General features: G+C 56.6%; 1 protein-coding gene across 4 annotated transcripts; it reads left to right on the forward strand.

The window, feature by feature from the left end:
* The first annotated feature begins 76 nt into the window (after positions 1–76).
* On the forward strand, positions 77–13,541 carry RBPMS (RNA binding protein, mRNA processing factor). 4 transcript variants are annotated; one of them, XR_004240555.1, is made up of 9 exons: positions 83–209; positions 6,073–6,150; positions 6,348–6,386; positions 6,511–6,573; positions 7,096–7,246; positions 7,964–8,094; positions 9,809–9,878; positions 11,178–11,283; positions 11,902–13,541. XR_004240555.1 is itself a non-coding variant. In XM_032110573.1 (8 exons), exons 1-8 carry the CDS (start codon positions 147–149, stop codon positions 11,905–11,907), a joined length of 576 nt encoding a protein of 191 aa, XP_031966464.1. In that variant the 5' UTR covers positions 81–146; the 3' UTR covers positions 11,908–13,541. The 4 variants fall into 4 exon arrangements, 3 of the variants coding, with proteins under 3 accessions (XP_031966465.1, XP_031966464.1, XP_031966463.1); XM_032110573.1 differs by lacking the exon at positions 7,964–8,094 and having other exon boundaries at positions 81–209; XM_032110572.1 differs by lacking the exons at positions 11,178–11,283; positions 11,902–13,541 and adding an exon at positions 10,253–10,333 and having other exon boundaries at positions 82–209.
* Positions 13,542–15,468: the final 1,927 nt, after the last annotated feature.

Raw genomic sequence — 15,468 nt, forward strand, 5'->3', positions numbered from 1 at the left:
CCGCCGCTCCGCCGCGCCCCCGCCCCGTCCCTCCCCGGCCGCGCCGCCCCGCCCCGACCCCCCCGCCGTCTCCGGGACCAGCCTCCAGCGCCGCCCGCCCGGACGCGGCTGCCGCCGGCGGGACGAGGAGCCTGGCCGGTCGCACCATGAGCAGCGTCCCCGCCGACAAGGAGGGCGGCCCCGCCGACACCAGCCTGCCCGAGGAGGAGGTACTGAGGGGAGACACACGGGGGATTTGGGGCGGGGGGGGTCCGGCATCCCCCTCGCCACCCGCGATCCCCGGGGGCTGCGCTCCGCGAGTCCCCACGCACCCACGAGGGATGGGGGGTCCGCGCCGGGGGGGGTCCCGTCGGCTTCCGCGGCTCCCGGTACCCGGGGCTGCGGCGGGGGGGACAGGGACGAGCGGCGGGAGCACATCCCCGTTCCCGGGGACGCCCCCATTCACCACCCGCATCGCCCCGGGGCGTCCCGCACACGCCCCTCCGCCGCGCCGGAGGGAAGCTGAGGGCGCGGGGAGCCCCACTCGAGACATGGATCTCTCCGGGGGCCGTGGGGGGTAAACCCGGCTCCCCCCGGTGCCGGTGCCTGGTGCTGCCGGTACCAGTGGGTACCGTGCATCCAGCGGCCGCGCATCTCATTCCCATGGGTCTCAGCCCAAAGAGGTCCAAAACGCTCCCATCCCCACGGGAGACCAACCCCACACCCCGCCACGGTGAGAGCTGGTTTTCTTCATTCCAGCCGCAAAGTTCCTGGTTTTGCCCGTGACCTTGAGATGGGAATTTGGACTTTGTGAGGGCGAGAGCGGGAAGATTCCTATCTGAGACCTCCTCTTCCTCCTCACCCTCCACCCGCTGGGCTGCTCTGGCAGGTCCCTGCTGGCTCCCTGCTGGGGTCCCTGGTCAGTGGCCACCGCAGCTCCATCGCCCGCTGTCGCCTGCCTTCATTTGCTTATTCCAGAGGTGGTTCTGGCTTCAAACTTCCCGAAGTTTCCTAAATAACGGGGAGTTTTTTTCACTGGTGGCCTTGCGGGGTATGTGGGAGATAATGCTGCAGCTGTGGCTCGGCTGGGCATGGCAGTGGGCGACATCCATGGAGGCCTGCTGCCTTTTCCAAAAGCATGGCCTGTACCGTGCTGGCAAAGGGCAGCCCTCGCTCTGCTCCCGGTTGGACCCGGAGGGCCTGGGGCTGGCTGCTGCGCTGCTGACCCTTGGGGAGCCCCTGACCCGGTGATGCTGGACATGGGGAGCCTCCGGAGGGGACGGCTGGGAGGTGCCAGGGACACTCACGGTGCCGCGGACACAGGAGGAGGGCGATGGCCACTCATGCCTGCAAGCTGGGCTCCTCTGGTGCCAGGCAGGTATTTTCCCTGCAGGAGTTTTTCCAGCCCAGGCTGGAGGAGCCGGTGCTGTCTGTTTGCTCAAGCGCAGGGGAAGGGGGTTGCCCAGCTACTGTGTCCCACCTCCCCCCTCCCAGGGCTTGCCCTCCAGCCTCCTGTTCCTTTTGTAAAGAGGGAGAAGCAACCCCCATCCCGGGGAGGTCAGGCAGGGTGCTGCCAGGTGGGAAAAGCCTCCACTTCAGCCCCGCTCTTCGTGCCTGCTCCTGGCACCCCGGGTGGCCTCCCCGTGCCTCTCCTCTGTCCCCCCGGAAAGGACCTCCCCCGTGCAGGGGAGCGGTGGGCCAGGGGCTTCCCCACGGAGGAGCCAGAACAATTTGGGAAGGCGGTCACGTCACTTGGGCCGGGCGAGAACGGCATGTAAAAGGCTCGGCGGAGGCCTTATTTGGTAGCGGAGTGGCTGCGGAGAGCCCGGCTCCTGGCCCTCGTCTCCGTCCCATGCCAGATCCCTCATCCCGGGGGAACCGTGTCATGGGGAGGGGACCCCAGGGATGGTTTCTGGGGGGGATGTGCCCAGCGAGTGGATAAAATTTGCCCCCGTGGCCCCTGTGTTGCATCCCCCCGCGCTCCTGCTTCCTTTCCTCCTTGAAGCGTGGGGTCCGGAGGGTTTGGGAGCAAGCTGCAGGCGGGACAGGGCCGTGTGTGACCCCCGCCTGATCCCGCCGCTCCTCCGCTCTGTTGCAATCTCCCATCTGCTCCCTTGGCTGCTCACTGCCTTTTCCTCTGCCGCTTCCTCGTTCCAGCCCCGGCAGCTCTGGACTCGCTTTTCCCCAAGGGCTGTTCCTCTCCTGTCCTTCACCGGACGTGAGAGAACCGTGACTCTCCAGGGAAGCGGCTACGGGTGGCGAGGCCGGAGATTTTTCCCGGTCCTCCCGCATGCCCCGGGCGGAGGAACCGGCATCCCGCGGCCTCAGCCTTGTTTATGTCGGGGAGTTTTGCGGGCTGAAGGCATGCGTACACACAGCCCGGGAATCTAAACCCAGCCGAGGAAGACGCTCCATTAGCCAAGAGACTATTTATGCCAGGACTAATCCCGGCGGGGCGGGAATGCACCCGGCGCGGGGGAGGCAGCACCCCGCTTTGCCGGGAATGGGAGGGGAAGCCCTGCTCGCCCTGTTCCACGGCTCGATGGCAGTCCCGTGCCATCGCCCTTCAGCTCCCGCCGGGATCCGGTGCCTCCCCGGCGGCGGGCAGTCAGGCGGATAATCGGCTGGTGGAGAATTAAAGCGAGCCCCGCTGGAAGGGGCGGACGGACGGACGAGGGACGGGAGCTGGGCTGAAGGAGGCGATTAAATGCCTCGTGGATGAATCACTCGGACGCCTCCCGCCTCCCCACGGCCTGTTAACGTTTACCGGGGGTGGTTTGGGCAGGGGACCGGGACCGGGACCAGGACCAGGACCATGCCGGCAGGGCACGGCCGCTGGGGCACCTGGCATCCCTGCGGGCACCGCCATCTGATGGGGGTCTAAGCCAGGCAAATGCCTCCGTGGTGCCTCCTTACCTTCGGGAGACAAACCTGGCTTGTAGCTTCATGTGAGGAAGAGGAGGGCTGCTGGCACTCCATCACGGACCTCTCCATGCTGGGGTCAGCCTTGACCCATGCTCTGGAGACCCCAGTCACCTCCTGGCCCAGATCTTTCCCTCTCCTTGCATGTCCTCAGCCCTGACCATCCCAGCAAATCCCCATAGACCCTTTCCAGCATCCCTTAAACTGTCCCAAGACGGGACGCAGAAATTCGGGGACAACAGAATGGGATGGTAGGATGCAAAGGTGAGAGGGACAGGCCAGAAGGGGGATGATTTCTGAGGAAGAGGGGAGTAGCAGAGATGAAGAGCAGAATTCCTGCCGGGACAACAAAAGCCAGGAGGGGACAAACCAGGAGTGAGGCAACACTGGTGGGATTCAGCAGCTCTGGCAAATCTGGGAGCTGTGGGGTACAGAAGCAGGAGCAGAGGAGGACTGTGGAAAGGGACTTGGAGCAGTCCTATAGCTGCCATCCCCATGGAAGGAAGTCGAGGTGGTTACCTTTGAGCTCCTCCTGACTTAAAAAACATCTTTAGTTTCACCCCAAATTTTAAGAAGGAGAAATGAAGAAATGCTCCACCAAAAAGAAACTGAAAAATGTTTGTACAGCAGAACTGAAATTAAGCTGCTCAGGCTGTCCAAAAAGACCGTGGGGTTTGGGCTGGGGGAATCCCATGCTCCAGCGCCCTTTAATCCTTGCTCAAGAGCTGTAGGTCTGGCTCCATCCCAGGACTCCTTTGGGAGCAGGTGCCATGCCTGATCCACTTTCCAGAAAGAGTAATTCTTCCCTATGGAAGAACATATACTTCCCTGCTGCCTGGCAACTTCTCTGATAAGCCTTTTTTTTTTTTTTTCCTGCTTCAGGGCAGGATTTTGCCCTAGGAGTGTTTCTGGTAGAGGATGGGGACTGAATCCCTGGGATCTCTCAGCACAAGAAAACCTCGAGCACCTCCCTGCGGGCCAAAGCTCCCCTTCCATTTAAGGGCAGGAGTAATATTTCTGCCTAGAGTCTTTCCCTTGGCAAAAGGATATCTGCCCAGCCTGCTGGGATTATCCCCAAGGATGCTCCCTTGCTCTGCCAGTCCCACCTGCTTGTTACCCAGCAAAAGGATGCTGTTTATGTAGGACCTACTCAAACATCCCTGGGGCTGGGTACATTTGCAGGGTGCAAATGGGGAGCACTCAGGAGCTCATATCCACCCCCTGTCCCAGGCCCCAAACACCCTTTTGGGGCTGGAATCCAGCTGGGGGATCCTTCAGAGCCCTTCTCCCTCTTGCCGCTGTATAATCTTACAGATTCAAACTTGGCCGACCCGCGTTTGAACTTGCAAAGAAAACAAAGTCATTAGAGAAGCCCTTCCTCTGTGGGGCTGAATTTTGGAGGGTTCCTTGGGATCTTTCATCTCTCCTGTCTCTCTTCCATGTTGCTTTGGAGATAAATGGTCTGGCGGGCTTGGGCATGTAGGGTTTGGATTTCAGGGATGCGGCAAACTGGCAGCAGGTTTTCCCAATTCCCCCCCAGCGGAGCAGTCGCCAGCGCCTCTGGTGTTTCCTGAAGCTCCCCAGGGAGAAGAGAGGCAGGAAGCCAGGGATGGCTCCAGGGATGATGACAGGAGACACCATGCAGGGATGCTCGGCCTCCTCGGGATGCAAACCCACCTGGGAAGGTGGATGTGTCTGGAGAGCCAGTTCCCTGGATAGCAGCCGTGCTCAGGCAGACCTGGCTGAAAGGGAATATTTTTTCCCTGAGCAAAGGAGAAGTTTGCTTTCTTTAGGTTGAATTTCTTGGACACAAGGGGAGATCCTCCAGGTGAATCCCTCCGCAGCCCCTGCCAGGAGAAATTCGGGCAGTGTCTCCACTGGGGGATGGAGCAGCACTGAACACTGTGGGATGCTCCATCACTCCCAGTCTCAGGAGACAGGCAGAAGACTGGGAGGGGTCTGGGGGGCTTCCAGCCCACTGGGGATGGTCCCAGTAGAGGGGACATGCTCCCAGGCTGTGCCTGCCTGCTGCGCTGCCTCAGGAAGGTGTGAGGACATCCCTGCTCCGCTGATCCCATCCAGCCTGGATGCTGGTACCCGCAGGGATGCTGATGGTGATGATAATGCTGGTACCCAGGATGGGCATCACCAGGGCTGTTGACACAAGGGCTATGTGCAAACAGCTCGAGTACCTTTTGTTATTTAATGGATATAGGTCAGCCAGAGGTTTTGTTCCACAAAGCAGGAATGTTTGCTGCTCCCAGGCTGGGAGATGGGGGAGATAGCTTATCTGCAAGAGAAAGAAGAAATGTCAGCAAAAGAATAGGCCTGGGCTGGCTGTTTCTGGCTGTTTCCCATGTCTCTTTCCCAGGGAATGGGGCAGGCAGGGTGCCTGGCCAAAAAAATTAAATAAAATACACTGAAGTTTTCCCCTCCTCCAGCCCAAAGTGTTTGGATGAGATTTTGGGGATGAGGAGAGGAACAGCAGGGTCACTTCCCCACACTGCTCTCCTAGCTACGAGCTGGTTGTAAAGCAAAACCATTCCCACACGGGGTTTGCCCATCCCTGAGGAACTCCACATTCCCCCTCTGGGTGGTGGGAGCAGGATTTCTCCCAAACACACCAAGTTTGAGAATGCTGCACCATGACAAACATTAGATACACCCAGAAAGGGTTAAAACCCCTTTAAAAGGTGACTTTTACAAACCAGGGACAAGCTGCTTAAATCCAACCCCCTCCAAACCAGGGCCATTCCTCCAGGAGGAAGAGTTGGCAGTTTGCTTCTCCCAGTCCTTAATGAGCTGCTGCAATTAAACTGAGACAATAGGCATTGTCTGTGGAGTCCTGCATCACGGGAGTGAGAAATCCTGTTTGCTGGGGTAGGAAGGTGCTGGGATTCTGCAAGTTTTTTGTCCTGGAGAGCACTTGGTGGGGTGAGGACAGGTCTCTGTTACCTTTCCATGGTGCCTTAGCAGCTTCCTCTATGACCACCTGAAGGATGGGGACACCCATCCCAAAAATTCAGCATCACTCAAGCGTGGCTTAAGGCTTTTGTCTGCCCAGGAGGTTCCCCTTGAGCTGGCATTGTCCCTCTGGCTGTGGGAAGCGTGGTGTATCATCAAGTTAGGGATGAGAGAGGGTCCCCAGGAACCTCCTTTCTTCTTTTCCAGGTGAGGACACTCTTTGTCAGTGGGTTGCCTCTGGACATCAAGCCCCGGGAACTTTACCTGCTCTTCAGGCCCTTTAAGGTATTGAACTGGGGAGGGAGAGGGAGGCTGAAAGCACGGGGCTGGCCCTGCCCCAGTCTCATGGCCCCAAACCACTTGCTGGGATCTGGGAGCCCACTGGTTCTCCTCAGAAAGTCTTATTCAGTCAGTTAGTTCAGTTATTACTATTTAATTGTGGGGATCTCCACCAAACACCCTTTTTTATCCTTTCCTTGCAGGGGTACGAAGGGTCTCTCATCAAACTCACATCCAAGCAGGTAGGAGCCGCTCCAAATGGGGCAACCATCCCACCGTTCCCTGGTACCACCATTCCCTGGGGTGAGGGGCTCCCCCCTCTGCTCCCCACCAGCCTGACTGACGCCTCCTGTCCCTCCTCCACAGCCCGTGGGCTTCGTCAGCTTCGACAGCCGCTCCGAGGCGGAGGCAGCAAAGAACGCGCTGAACGTGAGTGTGCCTGGCCCAGCCACTCCATTTCTCCCTTTCCCCCTTGTTTCTGTGTCCCCAGATACTCTCTGAATTCCTTCACCCCAGGGATGTGCACCTCCCATGCCAGCTGGCCCCATGGCAAATTTCACTTTCTTTTAGCAACTCTGTGAAGGTACCTGAAAATAGTCACAAGCAGAACGGTGTGGAGCCGGTTCTCTAATTCCTCCCCAGCTCTCCCTGCATTTTGGTTTGGGGTTGTTTTTTTTCCTTGTCTTCATTTTCAATGTAAAACTTTTTTTTTGGCTCCGCTAATCCCTCTGGATAAGAGGTCGGCCTTGTGGGATGCCGACTGCCAAATATGGTGCCGATGCTAAAGATGCCGGAGGAATGTGAGCTGCCTTGGGGCCCGGCAAATTAGCTCATTTCAGGGCTGGAAGTTGAAAAAACCCATAAATAACGAGGAGTTATTTTTGCTGCGGGGCCGGCACGCGACGGTGCTCGCCCACCCGCCGTGCCTCCTTCCCTCCTTCCTTCCCGCAGGGCATCCGCTTCGACCCCGAGATCCCCCAAACGCTGCGGCTGGAGTTTGCCAAGGCCAACACCAAGATGGCCAAGAACAAGCTGGTGGGCACCCCAAATCCCAGCACCCCTCTCCCCACCGCCGTACCTCAGTTCATCGCCCGGGAGCCCTGTGAGTACCCCCTGCACTGCCGGCAGGGTTTGGGTTGGCAGGCACCTGGGGTTGCCCCCATCCTTGGGAGAACACCTTATTCTGGGAATGTGATGTCATGCAGAGATCATGGGTGGATGTAGCATGCCAGGCCTATGGATGCTGGAAGGAGCAGGAATACTGTGAGGGGGTGGCGAAGGGGAATACCGGGTCCAACTGGAAGCAGTGGTACCTGCTTGCTGTGTGGTGGCACATGCTGGGGGTTCCCAAAGGCAGCTGCTGGTGCTGGAGAGGACCTGGGACAGGTGACAGCAAGCCTGGCATGGTGCCTGGGAGCAGGATGAGGTCTCAGCAGAAACCTTGGCAATGTCCTGCCATGAGTGCAGTTTCTGCTTCTGGAAGAGCTTCTCTCGCGCAGACGCCGGTTCCTCACCTCGGGTGTTGCACATAGGCATGAGCTGCACGCTCTCCTCTGCTGGATCCCTGGGATTACTGAACCTCTTGGAGACAATGAGCCCAGCCCTGGCTCCCTCAGCAATGCTCCCAGCCCCACAGCATTGCTCACCCTGTGTTATCCCAGTGGGCGAGTTCCGTGTTGGCTTTGCGGGTCGGCTCTTGGTGGTGGCATCTCACACATTTCCAGGGGCAGCTCTGCTCCTGCCTGGGGGGAGAAGGAAGGAGGCAGCGAGGGTCGCAGCCCTGTGGTCACCATTAACTCTCCCTCTTCTTCTCTTGCAGATGAGCTCACAGTGCCTGCACTTTACCCCAGTAGCCCTGAAGTGTGGGGGCCGTACCCTCTGTACCCAGCGGAACTAGCACCTGCTCTACCTCCTCCTGCTTTCACCTATCCCGCTTCGCTGCACGCCCAGGTAATTCCGACCCATCCGCCACCACCGCTCACCCTCCCGCCCACCCCAGACCCCCTTCCCCTCGGTGCTCGCCGCACCACTAACTCTGCCCGGCTAACAGGCACTCACTCCCCGCTCCCCGAGATTTAGGGAAGGCTCCCAAATGGAGTTGAACGCTGGCAGAGGTCCTGCCTTTCCCCAGACACCTCTCTCTGCCTTCCTACTTTCACTGGTGCCCGTGGTAGGGCAGGTGGGGAGGGAGGAGGGAGGGATGGGGATGCTCTCAGGGTCTGGACCATCCCCAGTGTTCCTGGCCCCGAACCACCCATCTGGCTGCCAGTGTGAGATGAGGGCTCCAGAACCCCTGGCTGCCCCTGGACCATCGCTGGGATGTGGCCTGCTGTTGATGGGGTGCGAAGCCAAGCAGCTCTCACGGGGAGCAGAGGGAAGCGAAGCGCAAATGGAGGATCCATCTTTTATTGACGAGGTGCTGCCTTGTCACAAGCGCTTTCTGCCGGCTGCCACTGCCGGTGGCCCCCGAAGGCAGCATGTGGCTGTTAAAAATTAACCATCTGCCTGGGAGAGGAGCAGGGGAAAGAGGAGGAGAAGTGGAAATGGCGGAGGAAGAGGATTTCTTTGCAGTGCCAGCCTTGCAGCATCATGGGGGTGCTGGGAAGGGACCCCTGCCACAAGGGAGGAAAGGGCAGCTACCTCTTCAGCACAGCATCCGTACTGGACATCATCCCAGCTTTTGCTCCTTGCTGCCGGCTCCAGCTCAGTGGTGAACAGGAGGAAACAAGAGCATGGCAAGAGAGATGCCAGATAAACTGCATTCCAAAGGCTTTTGGCCTTGGCCCGCCGGGATTGAGCCAAGTTGTCCAGAGCCACCATCACTGGGAGCTGGAGCAGCCAGGGGCTGGTTTGAGCAGGAGGGTGAGGAAAAGTGCTCAGTGCACAAACCATGCGCAGCCTTTGGATGAAACTCCAGCTTTTTGGGCCCTGCTGTTCATAGGAAGAGCGTTGGTAAATATTATTGCAGCTACGTACTTGCCTTGTCAAATAACTGCTAACAGGCAGCACCTGCCCTGCTCGGGGAAGCACACAGACAAGGAAACAGCAGCGTACCGAAGCTCTGAGGGTCCTCTGGGAAAACCCAGGCCGAGACCTGATGTTAGACAAAAGCAGTATTATCTGATGTGAAATATCAGCATGGTGGGGAGGGTGGTGGTGGCACCTTCCCATCCTCCTGTGCAGCTGCTGGTGTTGTGGGTTTGGTGGTGGGGCATTGGAGACAGGTGCCACCATCCAAACTGGAGCTGCTTTGCTGGATCCTGCAGACAGTAGCGGGACCAGGAACTGCAGGATGGATGGGGGGGATGGCTTGGGAGTTACCTGGCAGAGCACCGAGTGCCTGCACACCAAATTTTGGAATCCGGTATTTTCCGCCCTGTTTCAAGTGGGCTTTGCAGGAGCTAAGAAGGATCTCACTCCTGCTCAGTGGGACCATGGTGCTGCTGTCCCAGCTCCATCGTGCTGGAAGCAGCGATGCCCGGGGCTGTGCTCAGCCCCAGTGTTACTGTTGGAATTGGCGCTGGGATGGCTGTACTGCTGGTGTTGCAACCGCCCTCCGCCCTGTGCCTGGGAAAAGCCAGGAAAAGGGAGCCCAGACGAGGCCTGATCTTGCCAGGGTGGGCAGCCACCCCCTTCTCACCTTGTGTCCCCCTTGTCTTTGCAGATGCGCTGGCTCCCTCCCTCCGAGGCTGGTTCTCAGGGCTGGAAGTCCCGTCAGTTCTGCTGAATGCCGGGTGAGTGCCACTGTCCCGCTCCCATCCTTCTGTGCTGGCTGGGGGCCACCTCCACCTTTACCCTGGGCTTCCCCTCTGTGACTCCCGGGGTCTCCAGCAGCTCAGGGTGGGTGGCCACCTTTCAGCAGACACCCAAAGTCTCTCCTTGTCCCCAGAAGGGGATGTCCCTGCCATGACTCACCCCAACACTTTCCTACGTGTCCTGGGGCAGGAGGGAAAGGCACCATGCCAGAGGGGGGTGTTGTGATGGAAAAGAAGGCAGCCCCGACACAATCACCTCATTAAACCTTAAGGAAAACTATCCAGGCAGCCCGGGGTAGTGGGGCTGCCAAAACAAGAAGCACAGCCTTACTGAGCACCCGGCTGCCCAGCAGGAGGGAAGGACCAATCCCATTCCATCTCGGACCTCTTTGGATGGAAAAAGCCTTGCAAGACATGCTCTGCAAATAACTTTGGCCTTTGTGGATAAATAAACAAAGGGGACTCAAATGGAAGAGGGAAAAGAGCCTCGGTGGACACTGAGCACCGCTTGCCCTGCAATCGCAGCCTGCCTGGACCATCCTAGCTGGGAACCATCCCTGCTGGGAAGCCTCCTGCTTTCACACCCACCTGTGGAGAAACGCCAGTGGATCCAAAGCTCTGGCATCAGCTGCCATGCTCACATGTGACTGCTCTGCCCATCTGCCTGGCATCTGTGGCCTTGTGCTGTGGCCGCGAGGTCACTCAGCCGAGAGGGCAGGAGGCCCAGCCCTGGCTGCAGCCGGCCGCAGACTTGGATCCATAAAGAATTCACTGACTATTTTAGGTCCAGCAGATAAAAATAGGGAGCAGCAGGGCTTTGGGAACCAATGGTTCTTCCAAAATATGCAACACGCCAATGTTTCCAGATAAAATGTAAGCAGAGATATGTTTTGGAAGGGGAGATGAATCCCTTGAAACAGGTCCACCAGCCCAGGAGCCACAGTGGGTGGCGATGATGGAGAGTCAGAGACCTCCTGTTTCCCTTCCAGGCTCCTCCAGCTGGGAAGGGCACAGCCCAGTGAGGGTTTGGCTGAGGGCCTGGCTCTGTCTGTATTTGCTGCCTGGAGCCCATCAGGGCGGGGCTAATCACAGAATCAGTTAGGTTGGAAGAGACCTCTGAGATCACCAAGCCCCATCTTTGGCTGAACACCACTAACCTGCAAACTGTCCCCTCAGGAAGTGCTGACTCCGGTCACTGTGCAATCACCCCTCCCCACAGCACACTGACCTCAGTCCCCAGTGCCAGCGTCCCTCACTCTCCGCTGCGTCCTCCCACAGGTCTCAGGTGTGTGATGGTGGCCTACAGTCAGTCTTGTGGGTATTAATGGAGTCTTCCAAGGCGGCTACTGGGTTGATGTGCTCTCCACAGGACTTCAGTGTGCTGGTAAGGACGCAACCCCGTGGACTTGGCTGCTTTGGGAAGGGGGCAGAGGAGCGGGGAAGCCAACACAATATCCCTGAACGAATAGGCAGGGAATAGGCCCCGAGGTTGGCACGACCGTGGGGCTGCTCCAGCTGCTGCCCTGCAGAAACATGGCTCTGCCATTCCCGCCTTTATCACTGTTATCTGGGGTGAGAGTTTCCACAGCCAAGGAATGCCTCTCGGCTTTGAATTACCCCCGCTAATCTCATCTCCGTCCTTGCTTCCTGCCTTGGATCAACAGAGACTGAATTCCACTTAAGTGCAAAATTCAACTCGAACTTAACTCCCAGCTTCCCAGCTCAAACCCCAGGGGCTACAGCCAATGGGAGGAACAAAGTGGGATCAGTGGGGTTCTTAATGCCTGGGATGCGACGGTCTCTCCTCGCAGGCATTTCCCACCTTGCCCTTTTCCTGCTAATTAACTGTCCTTAGAGCATGGCCCTGATGTGGATATCCAAAACAAGCCTCCCTCTCTCCTACCTTCCTTCCTTCCTTCCACTAAGGAAGAGATATTAACTACAGCCCTTTTTCCTCCATCACAGCTGCTTTTTTTTTTAACACCTCTCTTTGTTGTTTCAGGCTTGAAAAAAACCTCACACAAGTTTGGATTCCTCCAAGACTTTCCCACAGCCTCTATCACACATCTGCTCTCCTAGAAGAAAAAAGAAAAACATACCTAGTAATAATATTTTCCTCTTGTACACTGTATATTTTTAAGGAAGAGTGTGTTACTCCCGAAAGCATGGTTTGACAGGCATTGTTGTAGTGTTTGAAAAGGCTTTTCAAACGGAACCATAGGAAAGCAGACTACAAAAAAAAGAAAAAACAAAGGAAAAAAAAAAACCAAAACAAGAGCAAGTATTTTTGTACCAAAGCTCCTCAGGAGGACAATATTACACCGGGTCGGACCACAGGTTTTGTGCTTGACTTTTGAGATGCATACAGAAGAGTCTTATTATCCCCTGGGCCCATCAGCTGCATGTCAAAGGCACGATGTTCACGTGTGAGGATGTCGACACACACGATGTGGGTTTATAGGAATTGTGCTCCCTCTGGCACAGGAATTGTGCTCTGGCCGTGCTGGCAAGGCGTCTGCAAATACTACAGTATTACTGTTCTCTTCCCAGTTGCACCAAATGACAAGCAGGCAGGACAATCAGGAACTTTCTTCCGGTGTTTTTTTTACCTTGGGGCTGCGTTCATAGCTGCTGTGCAAAGCTTCCGTGGGGTACAACGGCTCGGATCAGGGATGGGCGGACAGCCCACACATGTAGCAAGGTGACAATTTGCCTCCTCCTCCTCCTCCTCCTCCTCCTCCTCCTGCCATGACTGCTCCAAGCTGTTACAGGCAACGTAAACTGCTGTATGAAAGAACATACTGACAAATCCTTGGTTTGCCAGCTTCCTTGAGGTTGGACACAAGTCCTGAGGGGCTTCCCATTATGCACTAGCCTGGCCTGGCCTGGCCTGGGGTTTTAGTGCCGATGTTACGCTGGTCTGGCTGCTCCCTGCACGGCATTCCCATGTTTCCATGTGCAAAGATGAGAAAGGGAGGCTGCCAACATCCTCTACAGACATAGAGTACCAGTAGAGAGACTGCTTGACATATGAGTTCTCCTTGCTCCAGGAGGAATTTGGAAAAAGAACAGAGCAAACTGACCCCAGACCTCTATTAGGTTTCGGTTTCTTGCAAAGGGAGGCGCAGAACTTCTCCTTCCATTGCCTTTCCCCCTGTCTCCATTCCAGCTGCAGGGAACACTGAGCTCAGCTGCTGCCCAGGCCTCGCCATAGCCGGTTTTTCCCAGCTGTTCGTGGCCTCGTTAAACATCATCACCTTTTCCTTTCTCTTTCCTCTTGTCCTGTGGGTGGGCCAAAATAAGATGGCTGAGATTCTGGCAGTCAGGGTAGGACAGGGGGATGAGAAAATGGGATTTTTCATGATCAGAAACTGTCCCGATGGGGTCTTCTGTAAAAAATGGGACTGATAAAAGTGATGTGAGAAGAAATCAAATCCAAGACAAACCTCAGAGCGGCTCTAAAAGGAACGATACCAGCGTTCCCAAGCGACGGACTAACTCTTTTAGCAAACTATTTCCTGTACTTTGTCTCGTGGAGAGGAGAGAAGCTTCCACATTGTCTACTCTGCTTTTGGAAATATGTTTAAAGGTACTTTTCTATTGTAATTTTTTAAAAATAAAACCGGTGATTATTATAAGTTACGCGCAGAACGTCGTTGTGTGCCGTCTATCTGGTTAGGAACAGGGAGAAGGATCTCAACACACCCCTCAGGGCCTTGGCGAACATCAGCCTCTTTCCTCCCTCGGGAATAGTTGAAAGCACTGTGAGGCTCCTGGGTGATTTTTCAGGGCAGATGCCATTGTCCTGTTTGGCTCTCTTGGATATCTAGGAAAGCTCCAAAATCCAGGCTGGAAGGATCAGCAGGCTTTAAAGAAATTACTCCAAGTTTACAAAGATGTTATCGGTTAGTTTTTAAACCTACTAATCTTGGCAGGGAGCACAGGAGCTAGGACGCAATTTTCCATGAGCTCAGCCTCGGCTGGGGCAAACGTAACCTAGAGACGAAGGGCCAGATTAGCTCTGTATTTTTTTTAACACGCTGGGAATTTTGAAAAACTCAGGCTTGTAAGCCCAACCTAGAAATCCCTCCTCCTTTCTCTGCTCTGCTCCCACCCCGACAAACGTAACCATCACCCCCAGGAGCTTCAGCCAAGAGGCCAGGCTTCAAAAACAAAGTGCCAGGAGCAAGCTCCAGCTTAGCAAAGGCAGCCTCGAAAACGGGGTGTAAAGGACAGGATTAAAAAAGCTACAAGCTCCAGGGTGGAAGGAAGAGGCACGGCAGTTATTTGAAACCCCCGGCTGGCAGGGATGAGTTAAGCCCTTAATGTTGGATGTTAATCCCGCTGTGGCCACCGCCACCGCGAGTCACAGCTTTCACAGCTTTCCTTCCGAGTTGCATCCAGGGGAGAGGTTTGTTGGCAGGCACAGGGGAGGAAGGGAAGGGAGCCACAACAGTGCTGCTCAGCCCAAGAGCTGCTCCGAGCAGCAGCAACTGGCCAAAATCTCTGTCCCAGGCACCACTTTAAGGGACACACAAATGTTTTTGGGAGCAGATTCAGCAGCAAACATCCTCCAGCTAAGAGAGCCATGAAACATGCACACATCCTCCTGGACTTTGCCTGAGTATGGCATCTGCTCCCAGAACTGCCCTGCAAAAGGAAGTGGGGCTTTGCCCAAAATATTTAACCTCTTGAACCATGTTTTTTTTTTCAATTTCCCCCATGAACCAGCCTGTTTTTGTCTCTGTGCTGATGAGCATTGCCCTCATCAGCAAGGGGCGGGAGCAGCACGCTGCTGGCCCGGCCCCGGCGTCCCCTTTGCCCGCGGTGACCTTTCCCCATGCGGCTGGGGGAACATTCCTTCCCTGTGACCATCGCGGCGCTTACAGGAAGCCCCGAGCTGCTGGCTGACACTGGAGAATTGCAAAACAGGATCGGGGACTCCCAGGCCAGTGCTGCCATCCGATACCAGGCTAAGTCCTGGGGGATATGAACAGGCAGAGCTGGAAAAACCAAAGTGAGATCTTGCACTCTCATTGTTTCCGCTTTCCCAAGTCTTTCTCTTCCCATCCCCCTAACATAAGACTAAGCTCAGGGAGTGGGGGAAGCAGGCAGCTCCTTCCTGTGCATCCCTGCACAGAGGTTGGCTGACCGGCAGCAGGCTGGAAGCAGCTGCAAAGGCAGGGAACAGCTTGGCAGGGTCTACAAGTCAAAAGACAGCGCTGATTCCCCAGATCAGACAAAGTGAATGGCAGAGAAATGGGAACAAGGTGGGAGAAGGAGAGCCGTATCTCTCAGAGAATTTGGGGTGGATGGTCAGGCAGCAGCAGGGACAGGGGATCCTGCCATGGGAATGGAGATGCACCAGCCAGGCCAGGGAGAGCAAAGGGCAGACAAAGCCGGCGCCAAGGCAGGCAGCACCCGCAGCCCGGATGGGGCAGGGAGGAGGAGCAAGCCCAGCGCCGCTCCTGGGAGAGGGGGAGAAGGAATAACAAGGCTGGGAAAGGAAAGATGTGAGAGCACCAGGGCTTGGCCAGGCAGCTTTAAAGGCTGAGACACAGGCTGTGAG

Source organism: Corvus moneduloides, chromosome 5 (assembly GCF_009650955.1).
Source record: "Corvus moneduloides isolate bCorMon1 chromosome 5, bCorMon1.pri, whole genome shotgun sequence".
NCBI classification, from domain to species: domain Eukaryota; kingdom Metazoa; phylum Chordata; class Aves; order Passeriformes; family Corvidae; genus Corvus; species Corvus moneduloides.

Bases quoted from the DNA above. Each gene is read 5' to 3' on its own strand.
- RBPMS (XM_032110572.1), top strand. From the start codon at position 147: ATGAGCAGCGTCCCCGCCGACAAGGAGGGCGGCCCCGCCGACACCAGC. The intron at 210-6,072 runs GTACTGAGGGGA...CTTCTTTTCCAG, and splicing joins CCAGCCTGCCCGAGGAGGAG to GTGAGGACACTCTTTGTCAG. The intron at 6,387-6,510 runs GTAGGAGCCGCT...CCTCCTCCACAG, and splicing joins TCAAACTCACATCCAAGCAG to CCCGTGGGCTTCGTCAGCTT.